Source organism: Barbatula barbatula (genome assembly GCF_947034865.1).
Source record: "Barbatula barbatula genome assembly, chromosome: 19".
NCBI classification, from domain to species: Eukaryota; Metazoa; Chordata; class Actinopteri; order Cypriniformes; family Nemacheilidae; genus Barbatula; species Barbatula barbatula.
In genome coordinates, this window is record NC_136782.1 from 21,312,423 (window position 1) to 21,338,847 (window position 26,425).

Genomic DNA, 26,425 nt, shown 5'->3' on the forward strand with positions numbered 1-26,425 from the left:
CTGTGTGTTAGCAGCACAGTGTCATGTCACAGCCTGCGACTACAGTGAATCTGCCCTGATCTGATGTCTGACCTTATGCCATATTACATATCTTATGTTTCACCCCCGGGTCAACGGGCACGCGCGTGCTGGATGCGATAAAAGATCAAAGAAACCATCGGGGTCGCCAGTTCGTCTTCATTAGGTCACCGTAATATCACATTGTGACCGCTTCTGATTTCTTAGAATTTTGCTTACGTTCCAAAAACGTCATAGGCACGTTCCTCAAATAACGTCGTGAATTAATCCCACGGAGAACGTTGTAGCGACGTGACGTACTTGTTTTCGGATAACACGGACACTTGTTATTAGATTGAATCTGGTCATTTTTATTTATTATGTTGTTGTATGGAACATTTATGATCAGAGTAAAATCCGATATAATGTCAAGACGAATGCTATAAATCCGACTTCTGACAGATATTAAACAACTAAAACTGCGTTTCTATTTTTTGAGTGCGCGCACGCGCCTTCTCTGTTATGCAAGAGCCGCGCGCTCGCGTCGTTTAAACGTTAACGGTCTTTTCTTTTTACCTCAGTGCATGATATTACTTTAGCGGTTTATTCATATGCTTTCTTTACTTTATACCTTACAGATGTGAGATAAACACATATTTTCGATGATCGATTTGGCGCGTTTAATTGAACGGACCCTGATGTTTGTGAGTGAGACTAAAGAAGCTTGATTGTTGTTTCTAAAAACTTACAACCTGATAAGTATGTGATAATAACAAGAATATAATTTGAATCTTAAACATAATGTTTATTCATCTCTGTCAATGAATATCTGCTTTAATTCCTCTATAGTGTGTTGAAGTCTGTGATGTACAGTGCTGTGTTGAGTTTTATAATCGTTATACTGTGCTTTATACATATTTGAATAGATAATTAGTCCAATTATGCACAGATTAAATCACAAATTAATTTAATCCTCCATGTGGGGGAGATTTTAACGTGACTGTTTGGTCGTTAAGGTGTGCTCATCGTGTCCCAGAAACGTTGGTACGTCGCTGCGACAAATATGGTCCGACCCAGGTTTGTCTTCACCACTTAACTGTCTTAGCTGGGCGTTTTGCATCGCGCAAATTATTATGATTTTTTTATAGTCATTTGTTGCATCGCGCGACTCGCGTGCGGTGTAGACAGTGCAATGGTTTATTATCTGATGCTTAAAGTCCCAGTGAAATTAAAAATGACATTTCTTATTTCGTGAAATATTGCAGCGATTATAGTAAACAGTTTATCAATGTGGGTCTTTTTCTTTTTAAAATGTGTGTACTCTCATAATCTTCAGTTAAAATCTGAAAATGCACTTCCCCCCTGAAATGACCATCCATCTCAAGTGACGTAAACTAGACGGCTTGCGCGGAGCACCGGTTACTTCTCCTCTTCAACTGTCAGTCTTCCGCCCGTTTCATTTCAAAACAAATGCAACAGCTGTTTTTACACATCCAATGATATCGCAGTGAAAACACAAGCCACTCCCACTATTTTTCTCCGACACATTTTCGAATGAAAAGGAATTTCAGAGTAGGGAAATAAAAACGATCTCAACTTCCGGTTCATGTGGGCTTTAAAGTTTGGCAACCAAGCTGTGCACTTTGGCAACAGAATGGTTTGAAGCTTTAAATCACCGCGGAGTTGTGATGCATGTCGCGCTACAATTGTGCAAAAGTTGCAAGAATTTAGGACCACATATGGAAGTGGCTCAGATCAGATTGAAAAAGATCAGATTCTATATGGTTTGTCCGGTTCAGAGTTTCATGCAGCAATCCGATCTGGGTCACATATTTAAAAAAATGAATAAAATAAATAAAATCGCACCCCGTAATAATTACCAGATGCACCGCAAAGTTCGTATGTTATTTTATCCACTTCTCAAATAGCATGGCAAATGTTAAGTGTAGGACAAAAAAAGAAAAGATAACCGTGATGGTAATTTTTTTTATTAATTAAAAAGACATGCCTAAATAGTAGTGATGTATAAGAAACAAAAGTTGCATATGATGGACAATTGCCAAAACCGTCAAAGAACAACTATTAGAATTTATAATTTTATCATCTTTTCCCAAGCAAGGCTTCTATGCAGGTTAACATTAATAACTGCAAATAAGGCACTACAGCGGGGACTTGACAAAAAAGTTCCCAAGACCAACTTTTATAATAGTTACCAGTGAACAGATGAGAAAGAATAGGGTAGACACTTGTGAGCAGCCCAAGAAAAAGAAAATGCGTAAGGAATATCAAGATTGAGCATTAGTTACATCAATCTTTTTAAAAATTAGGACAAGCTAAACGAGTAATCCGCCTGTTGCATTATACATTCTGCAGCCTTCAGATTTGAGGAGTTACTAGTTTATACAATTTAAAAGACAACAATGGATAATTGTCCATTTCATAGTACAAGAGTGTTTTTCCGCATGTTAACTGTTTGTGCATAACCGTACAAGTCAAAGTCTCTTCACACTTATAAAAGGCAGAACAGTCCTACTTCTAGAATAAAGTTGAGCTGTAGTTATGCCATTGAGAGAGTCAACAAAAAATGACCACAAGTTTCTATGCATAATATGAAATGCTACATTCACCCACCTCTAAATTCATGAATCACACCACCATAATTAGAATTAAAAACACAATTCCACAGGTAACAACCTACTCAATGTCTTTGCTTTATATTTCTGCTTTTTGGTTTTACAAATCCCCTAACGTTCTGCATGGTTTCACTTTAGAATGAGATGCTGTGGTGTCAACGGTTTCCTTTCTTAGACAAACGTGTCAAGAGTAAACGTATTTAACCTTTCCATGTAAAAATCCTCAAATCAGGAATGTTTAGAAGAGGAATGTTGTTTGGCCATTTAACTCCAGACGTCCTGCGAGTAGCGTCCCTTAGTCATCAGTTTCTTGATGTAATCTACCGCTTGTGTGCGGCTCATACTGCCCAGCTCCTCAGCAATCTCGTAAAAGGAGTTCTGCACGTCTCGTGCCATGTTACGAGCATCTCTGTGGGGACAAATGTTTGCAACATTAAAATAGTTTCAGAGGCACATCGGCCGATAAAACACCATTTTTCTCAAATCTTAGGTTTACCCACCCGCAAACATAGATGTGGGCATTGTCTGTGTGAACAAGCCTCCAAATAGCCTCCTTGTTGTTCTTGAGGAGATGCTGTACATACACCTGGGAGTAAAAACAACTAAGCGTAAGTAATGCGAAGCAATCAGGTATGACATACAGGTGTGTTTATCTCAGCAATTTTGCGATGTTAAATTGAAAACACTGACAGCATTAGTCGTAAAAAATTGGTGTCTAACCAACTATAATTCATTGTCCATCCCCATTCAATCCCTCTGAAACAACGAATTCTCTTTTCTCCCGCTTTTCATGCTTACGGTTTTGCAAGTCTTTCGAAACATTTAAAAGAAAAGTGGCAAATAAATTCTGTTTATTTGTGGTTCATCACTAACCACCCACTACTAGCCACTCAGCAGATCAACACGCTTTTGATCCAGTTATTAATACATTACTGCAAACCCGTAGCTGTCATGTTTACAAAAATCACATCGATTATACTCATTATGAATGACTGCTTGGCAAAGATAATGGAGACAGACATTGACTTCAACAATTCAAATGAGTTCATGTGGTACCTTTTGTTCTTGATCTCTGGAGAAGGCTATATTGAGCTCGGTCAGAACTCTGTTTTTTTCAAACTCCTCGAGTTCTTTCTGGTAGAGGAAATCCTCCTTCTTATGACGACAGCCAAAGTACAACACAGTCTCTCCTACGTCCTTGGCTACAAATAAAACGTGTTAAAATGTTAGATGCTTAATGGCGAGTATCTAAGGCTTTGCAGAGACATTGGGATCAAGTCATCTACTTCCTTGATCTTTGAGTCTAGGCCACGCAGCCCATAAAACAGTAGACATCATCTCTATTTAAACCCTCTAGCACCACCAACAGTGCAAAGTTTCATTTGTGTTTATTCTCATTCATTCGGACATTCAAGACACTGATTCCTGATTTGCATGACATTTTGTACACATAATCTGGAAAGTTATTCTTGCATCACGTAAATGCATTTGAAAGCAAGCACATCAAATCACACAAATTCTTGTCCGATGTAATCTACTTTAACACCATTTACAGGACAGGTATGTGTATTATCACTCATCTCTGAACTACTGACAATGTGGTGCTTGATCTCAGCATCACTGAAGTCAAATGCTTGGTTAGTTGTTTGACAGAACAACTGGGTCTGGTTGAATTTTATAGTTTTATTTAATTTACACTGATATAGGAATTATAGTCTGTCTGATATTTGACCTGTGTTTTGACTTGCAGAACCTTATATGTTTTGCTTATAGTCAATGTTTTCTTGTACAGCTGCTTTGTGGGGGACTAACATGTTCTCTAATATAATTGTGCAAATACATTTTTTATTGTTCTTATTAACTGGCTCCACAGATGGAGCCGTCTTTTATTTAAGACAACTATTCGCTGTCTCGCTGCCAACATTATCTTTATAGACGAAATATTTATAAACCTTCATTACTCACACACCTCATTTGTTTGGTATCTTCCATAAACCAATGGGGAAAATTCATAGGTTTTTGGTTGAGGGAACCATTGCGGCACTAACTGCCGGGTACATCCCTGTGGCACTCTACTAGTGGATTTGTCACAACACGCGGGCAAAATCATTTGCATAAGACCTGCCCTACACCCTACATCAACTTTTACATCATTGCATCGTTGGCGGATTTCTGCGTTGGCTGAATACATTTCACCATTGACTGGCTTTGCCCAAAAACATTAACTTCGGGCTGTGCCAACTGTTGTGGACCCCAAAAGATGCAAGTAATGTACTACTAATACCTAGTGTCAGTAAGTACCAACTTCGACACACTAAATGTTCTTTTAGATTTAGCAAACGCTTGCCGCATATGCATTACGATTTTAAAATGAGACACTTACATTTTGTCCATAAGCTAATTGCAAGTGTAGTCTACAAAGCCAGGTATACATGTAGTAGAAAAGCTGGAGATAAGTTTTGTTTGAACAAAAGCTTAAGAGTTAGTGGTTGGTCAGGTGAGCAAATAACAGGTGTGTTTTCAATTGTTTCTTGAAGGTTGTTATGAACTCCACAGCTCAGGTGGAGCTTGGCACCTCATTTCACCATTTACATGACATTTATGCATTTGGCAGACGCTTTTATCCATGTATAGTACAATGCAATGTGTTTCTGACTATGTGCAATCCTCTGGGATCGAACCCACGACATTGGCGTTGCTAGCAGCGTGATCTAACCACTAAGCCACATGAAAAAACAGTGCAAGTGATCACTAGCCCTTTATTAATATGTTCCCATAATGAAGAAAACTAACCGTGACTGTTTGATTCCCTCACACAATTTGTTAAATAAGATAATTTGAGTAGCTTTACGTGCAAGGTAAATCTCTCTATGAGCAGCAGCATGGCTTTCTTAATCTTGCATAACTCTTACCTTGTTCTTTGAGCCACGCTCGCTCCTGAATGAAGCCCATGAAGGGTGCGATACCCGTCCCAGGTCCAATCATAATGACCGGGTTTGTGGACTTGAATGGGAGGCGGAACTGAGATTTACGGATGTACATGGGCACCGTAGCCTTGTGTCCATTGTTGGTCTGCATTTTGTTTTTCAGCCAGTTGGTGGCAACTCCTTTGTTGACACGGCCTGTCTTGGTCTCATACTCAACCACTACAGCACAAATGTGGATACTGTTGGGATGAACCTGTCACATAAGGAAACCCTTTAACTACATGAACAATACACCGTTTGATAACAATTGGCCAGTTCATTTAAAGGGATATCGCACCCAAAAATGTTCACCTTCGCGTTGTTCCAAATCTGAAAATAAATGTCTTTGTTCTGATGAACACACAGAACGATATTTGGAAGAATGCTTATAAATAAACGTATCTCGACCCCCATTGGCTCCCATCGTGGAAAAATACTTTAGTTGAACACAAAATAAGTCATTTTGAAGAATGGTGGACAGCAAACAGTTCTGGGGCACTTTTGACTACGATTGTATTTTTGTACTATGGAAGTCAATGGGGGGCGAGATCTGTCTGGTTATAAGCATTCTTCCAAATATCTTTCTCTGTTTGCATCAGAACAAAGACTTTTAAACAGATTTGGAACATCTGGAAGGTGAGGAAATGATCACAGAATTAATTTTTTGGGTGAAGTGTCCCTTTAATTTAATGGTGTTGTGTGGAATTTCTGGCTATAGAGTGCAGCCTACGATCTTAACACTGTTGAACACTTTTTGTGTGCAACAACACAGAAATAACCACTTTATTGAATTTCCTCTTTCCCCTGTCCACACGCATGCATCATGAGACTGACGAGGAAGAAAGGAAATTGTTAAAATCAGTTTTATTTTATTGCACATATAAAAGTATTCTCATATCTTTGTAAAATTAAGGTTGAACCACCATTTTACAATGTTTTTTAATGAACTTTCTGCTCTTTGAGTGTACAGTGCATTGCTGTCTATGGTGGGTCAGAAAGCCCTTGAACCTCATCAAAACTCTTAATTTACATCCCGGAGATAAACAAAGGTCCTACGGTTGCAGAACCACTTAATTAATGACAGAACTTTAAGATCACTATGTATTTCAATATTTTTTATAAACAATAATGTTAAGGTGAATTATTTTGGCCACGATAACCGTGAAGTGAAAATCAAGTAAAAAGAAACTGACCTTGGAAGAAGATGCAATGGAGTAGTAGCGGGCCTGGAGTCGTGGTAGAAGCTCACAGAGGTGATCAATGGGCGGTCGTAGAGATGGTAAATCCTCTAGAATAGCCAAAATATTCCTACATGAGTCCAGCACCCAGCTCTGGTACAGTGCCTGAAAGATGACAATTTCATGACAAATACTGCTACTCATCTTATTTTATCTTTTTTAAAATGAAATAATGTTTTTAAATTTTAAAATGGTGCATTGCCACCATACTAAGGTGATGCAGATAGTTACCAGGCTGTTGCCATGGGGTTGCCAGAACATTTAAGGGCCGATTGCTGTCCCAAGTGGCATTACATTTACATTACATTCATTCATTTCAATCAACACTTTTATCCAAAGTCATAGTCTTTATGATTTTGGGTCTCTGGATATGCCATGTACCCTCCTTCAGTGCTTTGAGGCCGTTTACACGAGACCGTTTTCAAAACTGAAAACATTTTATGCCTTTTGGCTGTTCATTTACACGAAAACTGCATTTTTAAGGACTGAAAACGCAAACTTTTAAAAACGGGTCTCAAAGTGCAAGTTTTTGGAAACGAAGGCATTACCGTGTTGTTAATAAGTGTTGTTTTTTGTAAGGAATGTTTGTAATCTAATCACTCTCCGGGAAACCGAAGCTGAGTGTTCAGGTGAGTTTTGTAAAATTGCACAAACCTTTAAAGGGACATTTGAGGCAAGATCCAAAATCTCCCCATGTTTTACTCATCCTTAAGGCATCCTAACTGAATACGTCTTTCTTCTGTAAAAATTATATGATGCATGGTATTATAACTCTGACTACAGTTTTCTTCCTAAAGAAAGACATATTCAGTTAGGATGCCTTAAGGGTGAGTAAGAGAGGCAAATTTAGAATTTTTACTGAATTGTTTCTTTGACCCCTAGTATGATCTTAAAAACACCACTAAATATTGATATTTGTCCGATTCTGAGCAATGAAAGCCCACAAAAAGGTTTTTTTAGTGATAGTGATGCTTACTTTGCCTTCAGGTGAGGAAGAGGCCATCTTCCGCATACTCTCCTGTTCCTTGGGTTCAGAGGCATATTGAGCCAGTTCATACAGCACATTTGTGCGTGGAAAGTTTGTGATGTCCAGATAGTGAGTCAACGCAGTGCGATATGTGGTGGGACATGGGAACGGGTGTTTCTTATTTGATTCCTCTGAAAGAAAATATACACACAGCTTTAGAAATGTTGGCAATTGGTCTCACATAAATGAGTCATTATGCTCTCAGGGTCACTGGCGTACCGTCAAGGTTGTTGAGAGAGATAATAGTGTCAAGGTCCACACCAAGGATATCACCAATCTTGTTCACTATGGCCGTGTCGTTTGTGGGATAAACGGCAACATGGTCTCCGGATTCATATCTGCAGGAACAGTTTTCTCTTAGTTAGCTACTGTAGCAAACATTTTAAAATACATTAATTAACAAAAAAAGCATTTTTCAGTCTAAGGGTGGGTAATATTTTTCTGCCTTCTGGTGATATTGAGATTTTCTGATGTCTTAGACATTTATTGTTAATTTCAATCAGGCTAGAAACATGGGACTTTGATTAAAGACTACGAGGACCACTTTTGAATAATAACTTTTATTATTATAACTTTTAGCAGCTCTTCCGCTTAAACATCCTCCCATCAAGGTGGGATCAGTTATTGCAATAGCTATATGAACTCTCACCTCACCCATCAACCACCTGTTATATAGACTGAATAAAACATACACAGTGTAACAGCAGGCTCAGTATAGAGAATGTGATGCTGACGTCACCTCATGTTGCGCTGTTATCTTGGGAGGATCATACTCCACTGCTATTATTGTTTTGTTATGCAAGTGCGTGCAATGTACATATGAACGCTACAGGAGATGCCAAGAGAGCAGATTGTTTTTCAGTGTTTTTTTTCTCTGACAACAGGGAGAACACAACGAACATTGTACATGTGTATTAGAAAGCTGGAATGGGGAGAAAACGATATGCTCGACAAATCTTTAAATCAATGTAAAGTTGAAATCCTGTCAGGCTACCGCGCCTTTCTGAATGTTAATGCATTATGTCCGTAGATGACATAAGAAAAGTAGGCAGTCTCTTGTGGCTATTCGAACGAATTCAATCACATGAGCGTTTACACCACAAACAAAATCCGATCGAATGAGCTTTCGACTACGTCTGGAAGAAGTTGAAACTGGACAATATCAAAATGTTTTTCACCCCATATACACCTTTATTTAGCGTCGCCCACTTGTGATCAGACTGACCAACACGCAACTTAATACCAGGTGTGAAAAGCTTATCAAGCATTTTATATTATAGTAAATATGAAATGTGATGCCCTGGAATCCACCTTGATTTGAATGCATTATTATTATAGTCATAAGATGCATGCATACTACTGGTAGCTTTTTTAATCCACCATTTTGAAGTAAAGCAGATAAGATCAAGGTACCTAATTTTAGATCCTGTGATGTCAAGCTCCAGATGCATCAGGTGTCTCTCGCCGCCCATATTGAGCTTGCGGTTCACAGTGACCAATGCCAGGAAAGGGTTCTTCGAATCAAAAGGCCTGGGAACACAAACAATGAACGACTTCAGACAAGAACACTGAAACAGTTGTGTTGTCTAGACCATACCAGCATTGAGCGAGCATGAAAACTACATGGAAAAAAAGGATCAGTCTACACTTTCCTGCATCCCCAAATTCAGCATCTCAAGTTTGCAAATGAAAATCTAAACCAGTGTGATACATTTTGCTAAATTTGATTAGGTAAAAGAAATGTATTTTACTCACGGTTTTTGGCTCTCAAAGCTCTTCAAGCGTCCCAGCTCTCCAGTATAGATCTTATTCATGTTTAGATCAGTGTGTTCTTTCAGCTCATACTGACGAATGCTGGGATACAGAGAGAGAGAATGTGATTCGGTAGCAAAATATGTTTGATTCATACAGCTTCACAAAACAAAGACTTCTGTGGCAAACTGTTCCTCGTTCAACTATGGAGCATTGAATTCTAATCTGAAAAGGCCGGTAAGTACTCTTAAAAAGCAGAGAAGAGGATCTTACAAGACTGGGTCACTGTGACCCAGCAACAAAGACAGAAAGAAGAACAGAAGGTGCTGAAGAGATGGAAAAAGATCAAACCTGGATTCATCACCAGTGGCTTCAACTCCAAAGTGTTCACAAACGGCTGGCCAGAACTGGTCTCTCCACGAAACAAAGTCCTCCTCAAGACTATGAGAAACACAAACAATAAAATCTATTCAATGCTTTGTCAAATCAAGTCTTTTTATGTCACATAAGGAATAATGCTCTACATTAGCGCTCAATAATATTGAATTTAATGATAGACATTTATTGATACTTGATGTTGATGTTTCTGAATGTTACCAAAGATTTTTGCTGTCACGATGGGAATATCAGCCGCTTTGTTAAAAAACAAACGTTAAAACTGAAATTCATCCTGAATGATGATAATAAATGATGACAAAAGCCTTGGCTCGCTAAAAACCATGTCCGTTATAAGCATTTTCACCCCAAAATGCCAATTGTCCAGTCTCCTAAAAAGCACCAGTGTTTCTATACTCTGATGCAACAAAGGTTTTCAGATCCTGTTTTCAAGTAATCCTTAAAATATTAAAGAAACCTGTCACATTTTGAAATGCAAACAATGACAATTATGTGCCTAGCTGATATGAATTATCGGCACCTCGGAATCTTATCTGAACCGATCCGCCACCAATCTGTACCACCAACTCCTCCACGATGTGAAAGGAGCTGTTTTTTGGGGGGATTTTATTATCCCAGTCTGTTTAAAATTCTTGTTTTTTTTAAAGACATTATTAGACAGAAACGTTAAAATGATACTCACTTTGCATCATCGTCTCCCATTCCTAAATCAAAGATCCTCTGGGCACCCAGCTCGGCCAGTCTTTTGTCAACATATTTTCCCATGGCATTATAGTGCTCGTACGTCTTATTGCCAAGTGCGAAAACCTTAAAAATAAGTTTTAGAATATTATAGCGTTCACCAAGAAACCTTTATTAGATTTTCCATGAGATGCAAAAGGGGATCCAAAGGTTTAAAAATCTAAGTTTGTTTTATTTGAACAGTATATGATGGGAGCTATAGGATAAAATAAATATGCTGGCCTGTATTAATTCTCACAAAACTATATTAACTAATGTCTTTTAGACCCGGATGATCTGACTTCTGTAGGAAGAAACAATTCAATTAATGCACATAAGAGAATGTTTTTGTGTGATGTGCAAAGCGACTATTTCACATTCATTCTAGAAGATCTATCAGAGAAATCCTTTTGTAATTACAAATTATTTGCTTAAATGAAATGCTTTATTGTCACTCTGAATATTTCTTAGTTTTTTTGGTTTGTAGAATGATGGCTCAAACCTTCAAAAGGGACCAAATTTTGATATTTTTTACATTTTTGCAGCTTTGGTGTGATCAGACTTTGCTTTGAGTTTGTAAAAATTCACTCCTTCCATTTTATTATGTAGCGTATTGAGGTCTCACCCTGAGATGCTTTTAAAACAGTATGGAAGGAGATCTATTTTGGGCTCTATTTGGATGCCTTTTCTACATTACTGGGGTCAAATCATTCATTTCTAAAACATTTAGTTTTATTAGATATGGTTTAAGTTTTTTTTTTTGTTAAAATATATATGTTGGTACTAGTGATTCCCCGAAATTTCATCTGTCGAAAATGTTCGGCCGAAAATGGCATCATCGGTTTCAGCCGAAAGAAAAAATTGTCCAAAATAAAAGCTGAAATGCCCAAAACATTCACCTCTTAGCAGGGAACACATATTTAATAAAGTTTGAAAGAGGTTTGGTGATGGCGGCGTTGATATAGAGCATCAGTTCATAGCATCGTGTTAGCTTTTTACCTCTGCCGATTGTATTTCGGCTTCAAAGGTAACAAATGGGGTGTTAATTTGTAAAGATTATCTTGATAGACAAAACGTGAGAACATCACAGAGCTTATTTTTTGCGATTCCAAAAGTCTACGGGAAAAATGCACAGGCTTTCAGTTGAGGGAACCAGCGCGTTCCGGGTTAGCCTACAAAAATACATTATCTCTGATCCTCTCCATTGTTGGAGATCACGCCCATTGACTCATGCATGTTTTAAAGCCGAACTCTTCATATGTTTATGATCTGTCAGTAAATGGTGATGTAACTGAAGCTCATTTTAAGCCCGTTTACACGACTCTGTGTTCTGCGTGTTGTTTTCATTAAAACGATTATGCACCATATATAAGATTCTGAGTTTGCCTATAACTTGACTACTGTTATGCATACAATAATTCCAATTCAGAGTCTATGTGGCATGCTTGTGGTTTAGCTGGTTTTAATGCGTGTGAGACTTTGGCTCATAGCAGCATTACTCAGCATTTACTTCAGCTCCGCTGACACTGTGTCAAGGTTCTCGACTGCTTTAGATAGGTATTCACATTACAGGAAACTGGTTTCTGGTCTAAGAAAGCTCCCTTGCGCTGACGTTTTTTCATGGTGAAAGCTGTTTGATGTTATTGTAATGAAGAACTTACGGTGTAGTTGACCCCACTGAGGTCAGCGTCGCCCTCTTGTAACCAATCATAAAAGTCCTGAGCATTATCAGTAGGGTCACCCTCTCCATACGTAGCCATGCAGAAGATTGCTAAAGAGTTCTCAATCTCTTTTAGCCGAGACAGCTCACCCTGGAGAGAAAAAGTTTGATCAAATATTTTTTGGGTATTTCTGTTTTGAAAAACAAAAGGCGGATCCACCTCATCTCGTTTGGTGCAATTAAAGTTTGAAGCATTACCATGTCATACTCTTCTGGGTCTGCAGCCATTCCCTTCATGCCGTAGCGCTGAGCATCTTTTGCGAGTCGATTGCTAAACTCTTCACCTGTGCCCGTCTGCGAGCCGTAAAACACAACGATGTTCTTGCCCTAGCAGGTGATCAAAAAAAGAGCGTTATTTTCTCATGGACACACTTCAATAAACTTTAAATAAAAAAGATCACTGACAGAAAACACAATGCCATCAAAACGACCACGTTCGTCATGGACTTTTGCAGGTTTGTCTTTACTTTCTGCACAGAATGTAGATAAGGCCACCAGATAAAACGTGCGTTAGCAAAGACTAAACAAACACACCGTCTCTCTGTGGAGAAATATTCAACCCACATAAACATATAGTTCAAGTCATTATTACTGAAAGATTTTTTTTTTTAAATGTACATAATAAACCATAAAAAAAATGACTGTGGTTTCATTAATGGTGACATAGATGGTGTTGTTAAAAATGTATGTTTGTACTCTTAAAAGTAAAAATTCAAAAGGTAACCAAAATCGCCTAGGAAGGATTTAGAGCAATAATTGTTTATTTCTAAGGGTGTGACGAAACACTTATCTCACGTGACAAGACAAGACACGAGACTTGGTTTATGAGAACGAGACGAGCTTTTTAGGTTATTCCTCAAAGATGAAATATACAGGGGGAAAAGTCTTTTATTACCTTATAAACATAACATGCTAAATATTTTGACATTATAAAATTATCTTGTACTTTATGAAACGCATGAATCTTTTTTAATGAATTATATTAATTCAGTAATAAACAATATGTAATCTAGGGATGCACAGATATGTAAATTTTGGCCGATAACCGATATATAAGCCGACATACAGTATGTCGATATTAATATAACATTTCCTAAGACTGAAACAAAAGGCAAAAAGTGGACGACTGCTTTTACATGAAAACATTGACTGCAGAACACAAGGTAACCGTTAGTTCTCTTTTCTCCTGAAAATCATGTACCAAGCTTACTTTACTCTAGTTAAACATTCTTTAACCTTCAAACCTTTCTGGTATATGTTTTATTCAACAAACAAATGATAAATGTTCTTAATAATCAGGAGTCTAACAGATCTCAAGACAGAAAGCATTCAGACAGCAGTCTGATTCAAACAATATGCTTTTGTTCCTATAGTTCACACATTCAGAAATACTGTATCTACATACTGTACCTACATCAACAGTGTTTTGATAATAGCAGTATGTGAACGATCATGACAGAAATACAGTTCAGTATTTTAACTGTGAGCAGCGTGAACCTGAAGACGTTTAACCAGAGGAAATGATTTAGGATTTATCGGCTATTATACTGTAAATATATATATTTATATCGGCATACATTTTATTTTATAGATAAGTAAACGATAAATTGTATTGGCCGATAAATGGTAATTTTTATCGTTATCAGCAGATACAATTTAATCGTGCATCCCTAATGTAAACACTGCAAAAAATATTCTCACAACCTCAACTGACAGGCGAAAATGTTTTGCTTTATTTTCGTAAACACTAGTGCTTAATGCTTGAGGCGTTGTAAACGGTCGCAATTTTGAGCCCAGCACTCCATTATGCCAATTGTGTGAGGACTAATCTAATCTTGCGAGACACATCGGATCTCTTTACATCCCAATTTATTTCTGTATGATTATGAACATCAAACATGTGTAAAAGGTACATTTGTAAATCGTAATGTTATACCAAGACAGGCGTCTATATAAGTAATATTTTTTGTCGTTCTTATAACTAAAACTTACCGTTTTTTTCATTTTTTCAATAAAACTTGTATCCCTAGTTGTTGGAGACCTACAAAACATAAATCAATTACAAAATCATTACATTTTGGATAACTCACACAAAACGTAATAAAACCAACACGTAAGCTAGATGCTACACCTACCAAGCTAGTCCCTTCCTTTGAATATCAAAGCATTTCAATTATTCACTGCTTGATTTATGACTCGAGAATGTTTCAGATGGCAATGTTCCAGATGAAGAAAACAAAGGCTGATTCATGAAAATAAGGACATGATCAAAAGTATTTAATCAGAAATAGATCTCAAATACTTCTAATATACTAACAAAAAGCAGTGTCCTCTCGTGTATGCTAATGCATACATTTGAATAATCCGATAAATCCGAACGGTGGCAACGGTGTGTACTCTCATTACAAAGAATAAAATTGTACTTGTATATTTCTTTGGATTCACGCGCGTGCCTGTCCTTAAGTTAACTTCCAGTGTGTGTTTGGTTGTAATATAAAAATGTACTTTTATATGAATATTTAATGATTTATGGTAATATTTTGTTGTATATAAATTGTATTAATCAAAACTAATTGATTCTTTGTGAATGTGTTCTAAGTTAAGTTTGGGCCACATAATATTTGTTCATGTTTTTTTGGCTAAAACACTCCATCTTAAAATAAGACCATGGACCAGTAGTAGTATTTTCTTAGGATCAATCACTTTATAATTAACACATTTTTGATTTTTGGGTCAACTAACTGTAACAAAGACCTTGCTTGCTTTTCTTGTTGCCTTTAGCAGTGATAAAAGTTAAAACAACAACAACCTACTCTAGAGGCAGATACTTCATTATACGATTGTTATCGTTCATCTGTGGAAGGTCCTGCAAACAGCAAGTGTCTGTTGCAAAATGAAACATGGTGCTGTGGTAGCCACTAAGATTAAATGCGGAAGCCTTGTTCAAGTCCATATGGTGTTCAAACCAAAACTGAGCTGATTTGACAGAGTCTGAAAAGGGGGTAAAACAAACGTTATGTTGTGGTACATGCTAAGCCCCTGCCTCCAACACCACACGAATACAGTGAAAGAGTGAAAGAATTTTCACATTGTAAATGCTCCGGGCTGGTGTCCAAATATTGCACAAAGACATGCACCACGTGATTTCAAGAGTAAAAGCTGCAGTTGTATGTCATGAGGAAACCCAGAGGCCCATCATTTATCAAGAAAAAGTTCATTTGAGAGCTTCCTGAATTGTTAGCTTGCACTCTCACATGAAGAGAAAGGTCTAAGATCAAGACAACAACATTACAGTTTTCCTGAGGATACGCCACGATATAAATCTGGAAACAATGCTGTGTGTTTACATTCACACTAGCAACTATTGACATGTCTTTGTGAATGAAAAGTTTACACATAGTAATAGATAGACTTTAGGAAAACAGTCAATAAACACTCAAAAAATATTTTTGTAAACTAAACTAAACAAACATACTTATCTTAAATGTTACTCATTACCCTTTCTTCTCTCTTTGTTACAGATATTTACAAAGTCTTACTCTATTTTACAGTATAATCAATATTCAAGACTCAATAATAATAATAGTTACAGTCTCTGGGAGGGTTAAACATGTTTTAGCATTAGCATAAAATCAGTCTATTCAACCAAAAAGCCAACTCAAAATGAGCAGTGAATATAAACAGACTGAATGTGTAACTGGGCAGTACTTTAACAGACTAGTCACAATCTTAAGGCACTCTGTTAAAATTAAACTGTGAGACTTACTGGAGTAAATACACACCTGTCTACAGCAAGTAGTCGGTCCTCCGGCAAGGAGAACACACAACCCATGACGAAAAACACTACAGCAATACTACGAAGCAACTCGGGTTAGACGAAACCAACTACTACAAGCTCCCACTGGAGAATAAAGGCACTGCCGTGGGTAAGAAACAACATTTACATGCATGTTGGCTTCTTGTTTACAAAGACAGAGAAATAATCTCCCACTGAACAGAATCGGAAGCTGACGCCAGCCATGAGTCACAAGACAAGAAAACAGAAATCCAGTGCAGGAAGAGAGCTTGACAATTTGTAAAGAAGCCGATTACAAAGACAAGCAGCGTTCCCAACAGCGACAGAGTTTGTGAGGGACCTTTCCACTGTCCCGCCTCCATCGAGATTAAGAGTACTGACAAATCCTCGGATGGAGAAAGCCATTGATAAGGTGAATCATTATCTCAGCGGAGCTCATTTCCTGCGTCAAACACGAAGCGCAATCGCAGGCGTCGGCAACATCTGGACACTACAGGACAGCGAGCAAGACTCTTTAATCAAATCTTCCATTAATAAACAGCAAACTCAATCATAGAAAGAAAAATTCCATCCCGTTGTCATCTCAGAGAAAAAGACAAACATCAGCACAACCATGTAGCCGCAGTCCGACAGCGCTGTTGGTTTTGTGAAGAATTAATGATTTGGTCTGCCTCCCCAATAGTGGGTTTGATCACCATGGCAACCACATACATCATAAAAGGATTCTCTTGTGACAAGCCAGGCATTGAGAGCAGCGAGACAAATTGGAAATGGCTCGGGGGAAAAAAACAAAAGAAAGTGAACATAATGGGGGCCTGTGTTTTGTCTCAACTTCCTACCTTTGGCTGAGCTCAGAAAAATCCTTGGAAACATAAACCACACAAAGCTTAGAAAACATACACAGACTGTCAAAAAAACACTTTAAAGTTTTATATTCGGTTTCTTTTTTTGTTTTAGTTTGAAACATTTTGTTGAAAGAGGCAAAATAAACATCTAAGGTGTTTTTTGTTTCTAAAACATATGACGCATATGATAACCTCTGTGTTACAATGATGCAAAATTAAGATTTTAATGTTAATGTTTGTACTGTCATGGATCATACTATCTCCCATCTAGTGCACTAAGCACCATTCACCATAGGACATCATATATGTGAGGACAAGTGGCTGATTTGAGGCACCGCTTCTGCTGTTCACATAGTGAAGGGGCGGGACTCTTGCAATTCTAAAAGCGAATTTGATTGGACAAGATTTCTGACGAGAGGCTGAAGTGTAGCGTGATGTCATGGAGTTTCTAGATTTGTTTTATACGAACATGCCAGACTGTCAGTTTTGAACTCTTATCTTCTAAAGGAAAAAAACTTTCATCGTGTTATCCATTGCAACAAAGTCCTTATTTTTTGCTTTTTTCCCCCTGTATGTGATTAATTTTGTACCCCAAATGAAATTGTTGACCATAAAAATTACATATTTAAACGTTTTTTCCTGTTAAAATAATTTTTCTTCCGTAAAATAGCATGAATGTAACTCTACACGGGGTCGGATGAGTTCATGTTGTCCTTAGGCCCGATTCACATTTCTCGTAAATAGGGAATGACACCGATCTTTCTGTGTTTTCCGGTATTAGACGCGAAATGTGAATCTGGCCTTAAGCAGATAAAAAAAATATATGTATTGTTCCAGACAATACTTTTAATAAATAAATTATATTTAATTAATCGAGCCCAGTCAAATCTGTATGTAACAAGTTAACATCTAATGTTTCTTAAGGCAATTTATTTTCAATATAATACTAATACCCACAGTATATAAGAAACATAGAAAGGCCTGGTAACTGGAGAAAATGTGTTGTAGGCTCTGGTGCTAAAGTTAAATCCTAGTGGCCTATATTAATATATTTAAAAAACAACAAAAATGAACTGAAATGAATGTATCATGAGCAGAAGTACCTACAAAGTTACTAATAGGTCATCATTCAATGCCATTCATACTAGAACTGATTCTAAATAATATCAGATAAAAAAATGATTCATTATGAAATGGTCTTAACATGCAGATTATGAATGCTATTAATATAGTTAATGCTTAATAAAAAGCCAGGAACCTCTGAGTCATATTTGATGAACAGCTGTCCTTCATTGATCACTTTGCAAAGACAACGCAGTCATGCCGATATGCTTCATTTAACATACGAAAGGTTAGACCCTGTCTTACTGAGCACGACTCCTCGTCCTGGCCCTGGTGATCTCAATCTCTTCCTGCAAACGCGCTAGCACACCACTCCAGATGGTTCAATGCAATTACATTTTATTTATATAGCGCTTTTCACAATGTGCATTGTTCCAAAGCAGCTTTACAGGGGAAAATAAGAAAAACTGAAAAGCACAATAAAGGTAAAACCACCGCTCAGTGCATGGTGTTTATATAACAAGCAAGATTATTCTAGTAAATAATATCTAATGTCAGCATCTCCCGGTGGTTTATTTAGTATATTCTGCTTTAAGTGAATGCTTGGCTGAAAAGATGCGTCTTTAATCTAGATTTAAATTGGGCGAGTGTGTCTGATCCTGGAATAATATCAGGAAGGTTATCCCAGAGTTTAGGTGCTACGTATGAGAAAGCTCGACCCCCTTTGGTGGATTTAGTTATTCTAGGTGTTATCAAAAGAGTTTTGAGATCTTAGAGAGCGTGATGGGTTGTAGTGTGATAAAAGCTCTGTTAGGTAGGTAGGGGCTAAACCCTTTAAAGCTTTATAAGTGATTAAAAGAACTTTAAAGTCAATACGATACTTAATGTGTAGCCAGTGAAGGGTTGATAACATTGGGCTTATGTGATGGTATTTTCTGAACTAACTGTAGTTTGTTTATTGATGATGCAGGACAAACACTAAGTAGCGCATTACAGTAGTCAAGTCTTGAGGTCATAAATGCATGAATAAGCTTCTCCGCGTCAAGCAACACGTAGAAATGTTGCCAAATTACAGAATATTTGAATGTGGAAGAAAGACGTTTTTTACATTTGAGATGTGATTTAGAAATGACAGGCTGTCTAATATAACGCTTAGATCTTAACAGTGCAGCCTTCAATACACTCCTAGATCCCATCAAGAACCCTGCGTTCAGCAAACCAGCGGCGTCTTGTAATGCCTTCTCATAAGGGCAGTAAATCCCTTTCCCGCTCATCCTGGTGGAACGTTCTTCTTAACACGGTCCGGTCAACCACATCTCACACAACCTTCAAAAACTACTTAAAACCTCTTCTGTGAATACTTGACAGACAAATGAGAGAAAAAACTAACTCTTTCTCTCAACAGGTATTGTTCTGGCTTTTCTTGAAACTAGTAACTTAGTATTAGCACCTATTGTACGATTGCTACTGTATGATATATCGCTTATTGGTCCTTGAACTCTCTGTAAGTTGCTTTGGATACGCTATAAGTACACAAGATTTACATGACATTGGCTGCATGTGTTACCTCCGCTTTAAGTCTGAGGGATAGAATTTCAGCACAGGATTGCAGGGAGTGTGCATATAATATTCCCGCAGGCAGGCCCGGTTTAAGTATTTAAAGGCCCCTGGGCACAAGTGTCTTGTAGACCCACTCTTACACACATGTGTGCACGAAGTTTTGAATTAAAAAGGTACTATAATGTGTTGTTTGTATAACAACACATTGACAAGTATGATCACAACATCAACTGTACAAATCATACAGAATTTACACCACATTGCAACAGTGCTTTCCTGAACCATTGGCAACAATATCTACATTTCATACTGTAACTCCCTGGCATATGCAATAGGAACCCATTCTCATCAATTGCGTATAAGCATGTAACTGATTGCTTTTAACCTCTAATTCTTTTCTGTCTTCTTATTAAACTAAATAAATAAAAATTATATATTTATTAATAGGCCAATTACTGACTGCTGAAAGAATGTATTATACACTGCAAAATGATTTAAAGAAAAAACATCCATGCAAGCAATTCCGACTGACAACCATTTCAGTTCATGTCTCTCCTCCAAACTCCGCCCACAAAAGCTGGGATGAACAGAACATACTTTGAGAAGTTGTTTAGGAAGCAGTGTGCACACCACCGCTGTGTATGATGTCAAAGGATGTCTCGAGTGGCGGGGCTACTGTCAAACCGCCGCTCCAGTCTGAAGCTAACGACCGGCATAGACACTTTCAATCAGAAATGTACTGTCTTTCTCTGAGACTTCTCTGGCTTATTTAATATAATAATTATACCATTTCCGCATATATTTGACTAACTGTCTGTCTGTATTAAAAGATCCGCTGCTTACTCCAGCTTTACTCCAAAAATCCTTTACTTCCTCTTAGTAGCATGGCCTTGTAAACTAACAGTACTGTTTAGCGTGTTGATGTTTTTATGCCCTCCTACTTTAAGTCGCTTTGGATAAAAGCGTCTGCCAAATTAATAAATTAAAAATAATAATACAAATGAATATTAACATAAATTCAATAAAACAAATAGTTACATCATTAGACACTAGCCAAACACAAACTGGAAGATAACTGGGGGTCAGGCGTGAGCGCGTCCGATGAAACGGTCTATAAATGATAAAAACAGATATTCTTGTCAGAATCTTATTTTCACGATTCGCTAGAATGGCATATTTTGAATCAAAACATCGAATTTCGGCGAAAAGTGGCCAGTTTGCAGGCATGAGAAACAACATGGTGAATTCCATTCCAGGGGACCATCTGTACGTAGATAGAAATAACTCATTCTATTCTAAGCATAATGCTTGATTATCTAAGGTGTTTATACAGTACGAAAAATTTCCCATGTAAGCATAATTGTTACACTCTTACTATTTTGATAAACAAGACAGGTACTCACACAGAATCCAGTTTTTTAAACTCGGGTATGGGGTCAGATTTCTTGCGAAATATAAACCAATAGATGAGCAAACCAGCGATGAGAGAGAAGAGGAAGATGTCCAGGTTACTGAAGAGAGGCTCATTCTCGTCCGTTAGCTCCGGCTGAGTGGAAGGGTCAGGCTGTGTGTCTGCCATATTTATGAGAAGCCCTGTTGGATTGAGAACGATTAACTCTGGTTAGCAGTTAATTCTTGTATTGACTTGACTTTCCAACAAGCTTAGGTTTTTAGCAAAAAATTCAAGTATCTATGTACCTAACTGCAACATTACCAATTGCTTCTATCGCCTCTTGTAGGCCCAAGGTCTATGTACAGCCTCTTAGGGCTCAAATGTTCTTTTACACCAGTACTTACTATATATTACAGTTTAATTCGTAACACTCCAATGACCAGATCTTATGACTGTTTGCAGATTGTTTTGACGAAACGCATACGAACATTCATCTCCACAAAATCTAATTTGAAGGGAATCCAACAGAACAATACACAAATGTGACCACAAAACCAGTCAAAAGTTGCACGGGTATATATTTTTTGTGACAGCTAGCAATACATTGTTCTGGTCAAAATGATTGATTTTTCTTTTATGTCAAAAATCATCCGGATATTAAGTAAACATCATGTTCTATGAAAGGGCTGCTCGATAATGAAAATAATCATAATCACGATTACTTTGGCCAATATTAAGATCCCGATTGTTTAACACGATTACTCATTAACCTTCAAAACAACATAGAAAATAAAAAACTTGACTTTAAAACTCTGAATTTAACTGAAAACTAAATGTAAAGAAATAGCACCGCTGAACCGCTGTAAAGAAAAGGGTTCCCTGTGGATTTATACTACAAGAGAGGATCCTTGCTAAACGGAATGCGGCAGAATAATCGTTTATTCTGTTTTTGTAATGAAAGGCCAAAATTTACGATTACGATTAATTTTGTATTAATTGCACAATTCTATGAAAATATTTTGTCATTCCGACTTCAACTGTAAATATATCAAAAGTTTTTTATGAACAAAAATGGCTGGAAACACACCTACAAAGTTTGCCCACTCGTCTGAAATAAACCCACTAAAGTTTAGCATCTATGTGAAGCTTAGAATCTCAGTCTTCGGGTTCATAATCTCCACCAAATCATTACAGCGGTAAACAAATCGGTTTCTTCTTCGCAAACAACCTGCTCCAACTTCTCTGATAAAAAAGCGAGGTGATTTTCTCACTATTATGAATTTTTACAACCTTAGATTCCAGATTTTCCAATAGTCATATCTCAACCAAGTATGGTCCCATCCTAACAAATCCCAACAAGGAGCTTGATAATTCAGCTTTCAGATGATCAAAAAATGACCCTTATGACTGGTCCAGGGTTCCATGCGATGCAGAGCCATTTAACAAAAAACATGCACATTAACTATACACAACTCTGTTAAACACTTAATGGGATGCTGTGATACATATTTAGTATAGTATAGTATAGTATATATGATCCAAAGAAAGATTTAAGCAGAAGTAACTTTCAGTCAGCTCTTGCTTAAAAGCAATGACGACACATTAGTAACGCATCTCCATATTACCACCACAGAAACTGGTTTCCTATGCCAACCCATCTTCTTGGCAATACATTGAAATTCCCTAAAGACCTCAACAGTTGCGCCGAAGACACATACAGTGTTAGCACTCAACACTGTAAACATAATGTAAGAAACACGCTGTGAAGATCTCACGAAGCAAGAAGAAGCAAAAACGAGGAAGAGAAAGAAAAATAGCGAAGACTACAAAAAAGTGACCTACTGCATTAAAATGACTGGACATTATTTGACAAAATCCCATGTTAGAAACTGTCATAAACTGAGAAATCTGCTGTCAGGGTGAAACATGACATGAACATGCTGACACATATAAACTATCATGACACAGCACATCAATCAGCCAATAGAAATCTCGAAATAAACAAATATTGGGGACAGATAACCAGGCATCTTGTGAGCTTTATAATGTTTAAAAGCAACAGAGGATACGTCTTGGGTTCATTGATAAAAGTACATTAATGTACACATTTAATGAATCTGATTCCTGTGGTATTTTGATCAAATAAGCATGTTTGTCAACAGATAAAGATCACATATTTTCAATCAATATAACGTTACTGAGAGGAAAATCCTCTTTTACTGACATGACAAGAATCAATGAGGCTCAGAAATGAAACCTGACTAACGTTACAGTTAGAATCGGCGTTTATGTAAATTAGATTCAACTTTATAACCTGAATGTTGGTTAAACTCGAATTTCCGATAATAGCAACAACATATGAAATACACAGCAGACTGAAACTCATTATTTGTGTTTGTTGACATGTTTGTATAAAGCTAACATCAAACTAACAACTTAAGATAAAATAGCGTTACGTTACATGGCCGCATTGCTGACTAACCTCGCGGCATTTAACCGCGCGCATTTTCGTAATTATATGAATGTAATGAAAGTGTATTTAAAGTAGTGTTAAGCGAAAAAGTTTAGTTAGAAAACAATGAAAGTTTAAGAAAAGCTCGTACCTGCTCACTTCCACACTCACCAGCGATCACTGGATGCGGAAACCTGACGTCATCGCTGCGTCATATACGCTGGACCAGTCTACTCCGTTAAAGAGGGGGCGGTTATATCTGTTGTTCACGTTTATTGGGAATAAGCAAGATGCCGTAGCGATCTGAGGGTCATTTCTAAAATCATTTCAAGTGTATGTGGCGTATTTATAACTTGGGTGTTTTACATCACATTGACATTTTAAATAATAATTCAACGTAAACCCTATCTGGACATGCGATGGACGAATCCAGCAAAGACGTGCAACGTTAAGTAATCGATCTCAAAGTGCAGCGTGTTAAAGGTGAGGGTTATACAACCACGAGGACGGTACAACATGTCTGTGTGTCCCTGAATCCGTAACGTTTCTACTGTCGCGTCGAACTACTTGAAATCATTGACAAGTTAACAAAACTACGTGCCCCCCCATCTGCGTGAAATCTCCCCCTCTCACTTTATTGGATTCTTGTAAATGTAGTTTCTTAGTAGTGGCGCATGCGTACCGTGAGGGGCGCTAGTTATTATACAACTATCATTTGTGTATATTTTTAATTGGTTATTAATCAAATGTATGTATGCCTAGGCGCTCTCGCGAGCCATCCACTTAAGGTTACTAACTTGGTTGCCAGATCTTCATAGACAAAACCAACCAACTAATACTCACCGAAAAGAAACCTAAAGAATCCAAATAGGTTATATTTTATAAGACCAAAAATACTCAAACCTCTGTAACTTACCATTTTTACAAATAAAGTGCTGAGCTTTATGATTTAAAGTCTGAATCAAGCATAAAAGCGCTGAAAATAAATGAACATGGAAACAGTTCAAAAAAGCTATGCGTGATGCAACCTCCCGAGCATAAACAAAACAAAGCACGTCTGTCAGCAGTAGTTTACTTAAAATGGACAGACAAAAGAGTATTTAGCTGAAAATAGCAGGCCTATATTCTTATTTACAAGAACATTGCTATGGTTAACCCTGATAGCACACACATTTGACGTCTGCAAGACATCTGCAATACATAGTTTGCTCATCTGCAATTTGTCTCCGAGAACTCTGCTGTCAGACGTCATATAGACCTCTAGAAGATGTCTGCAATATGTTTATGATTTGAACAAGATGTTTAGCAGATGTTTTTACGCAGCAGATGTTTCCAGATCTCCAGATCTTTAGCAGACGTATTACAGACGTTCAGACGTCTCCGAGACGTATTGCAGATGAGCAGGTGTAAATGTATTGTATTGCAGATGTCTTGCAGACGTCAAATAGACATAAGCCAGATGGATTGTGCTATCTGGGCACAGTGTGTCAATCATCACTTAATGCGGGTGTGTGACCACATACACACACACACATGGACGATCGTTTAGTGAAGGTTCATCCTGAGATTAAAATGAACAGCGACGAGGTGTTTGGGGGGGAGTACACTTCCATCACTTATGAGCATGGTTTATCTCATATTAATAATTTTTCTTTGTGAGGGATTCTGTGCGTACCTTGGAATAAAATTCTGCAGGTGCCCCTGGTTCTTTTAATGTTACAAAAGTGATCACAGGGCTTCTAATTGTAATTGTTAAGCTTTCTTAACGAAGTACAAACAGTAAAGAACTACCATGAAGATGTAATATGGGTAGTTGTTGAAAATGTTGAAAAACACTAATAATGAAGATGCATCTCCCTTATGCTATTTTATATTATAATAATATACAATAATATATTGAGTTTGTTTTTTAAATTTTTGCTATCACACCATAGGACATGGGTAGCCTACAGTATATTTGTCAACTACCCATATGTAAATACAATGATTGTATCTGAAAGTACATCTACATTTTGGTAAGAAGAAAAATCAATGCTGAGTACAGTTTTTTTCTTCAAGATTTATGACTGATGCTAGACAATTAAAGCTATTTGATATGTTATCTCACTTTCATACTCTGATATGATCAAGGACGTGTTCCCTTTAATGACCAATTGTTAGCAGTAATTATAGAACTGAACTGTGTTTTGGAGTGTAAGGTTGAACTACCAACATTACATACACATTAGCTACAATCACACATGTACACAGTCTGTAATTTTGTTGATAGTCAAATCGTTTTCCCTATGTCCGAAATCGTCACTTCCATACTCAGCAGTAGGCGAAAATCGAGTCATTAAGCTGTGTGTTGTTTCGTAAGGCTGCGTCCTTGTGTCCTCCTGAGGTATCATCCTCTAAGGATGTGGTATACGGAGGATTCTCAACTTTAAACTCAAATTAAACGAGACGTCCTTCGTAGGACAAACTGGCAGAAAAGGAAACAGGAAGTACCACGTTGCTATAACAACACGTTGAACACCTGTCAAATTAATTAAAATAATTTCTACATGATTTGAGTTGGTTTCTTTCTACCCTAAACAATGGCAAAAGAGTAAAACAAATGTACAATTTTTTGCCATACTGTTTAAAATGTTTAAAAATCACGAAACACCCCTGATAGCACTCGTACACCTGGCAGACATCTATGTGATGCTGCTCATCTCCATTTGACATATGTACCTGTGCTAGCTGCGACTTGTAAACCAATTTACAACATATGCCTGCTTAGATTAAACAAACGTAAACTGTTCACATTTAAAGACCACATATTTCATTGAAGCTGCGGCTGCTGCAGTTTATTCAAATAACAGAGGTTGGCAGACGCAAAGA

At 37.4% G+C, this 26,425-nt stretch overlaps 1 protein-coding gene across 1 annotated transcript; it reads right to left on the minus strand.

The window, feature by feature from the left end:
* Positions 1–1,964: 1,964 nt before the first annotated feature.
* On the minus strand, positions 1,965–23,788 carry porb (P450 (cytochrome) oxidoreductase b). The gene is made up of 16 exons (XM_079481468.1): positions 23,709–23,788; positions 21,116–21,305; positions 14,442–14,490; positions 12,648–12,776; positions 12,391–12,540; positions 10,692–10,816; positions 9,965–10,054; positions 9,617–9,715; positions 9,275–9,391; positions 8,081–8,199; positions 7,811–7,992; positions 6,790–6,939; positions 5,543–5,810; positions 3,687–3,832; positions 3,131–3,216; positions 1,965–3,039 (listed from the first exon to the last, which is right to left on the minus strand). Exons 2-16 carry the CDS (start codon positions 21,289–21,291, stop codon positions 2,895–2,897), a joined length of 2,031 nt encoding a protein of 676 aa, XP_079337594.1. The 5' UTR covers positions 21,292–21,305; positions 23,709–23,788; the 3' UTR covers positions 1,965–2,894.
* Between the last annotated feature and the right edge of the window lie 2,637 nt (positions 23,789–26,425).

Bases quoted from the DNA above. Each gene is read 5' to 3' on its own strand.
- porb (XM_079481468.1), bottom strand. From the start codon at position 21,291: ATGGCAGACACACAGCCTGACCCTTCCACTCAGCCGGAGCTAACGGAC. The intron at 6,940-7,810 runs GTAAGCATCACT...GTCATCTTTCAG, and splicing joins CTTCCTCACCTGAAGGCAAA to GCACTGTACCAGAGCTGGGT. The intron at 5,811-6,789 runs GTCAGTTTCTTT...CTTATGTGACAG, and splicing joins CCATTGCATCTTCTTCCAAG to GTTCATCCCAACAGTATCCA.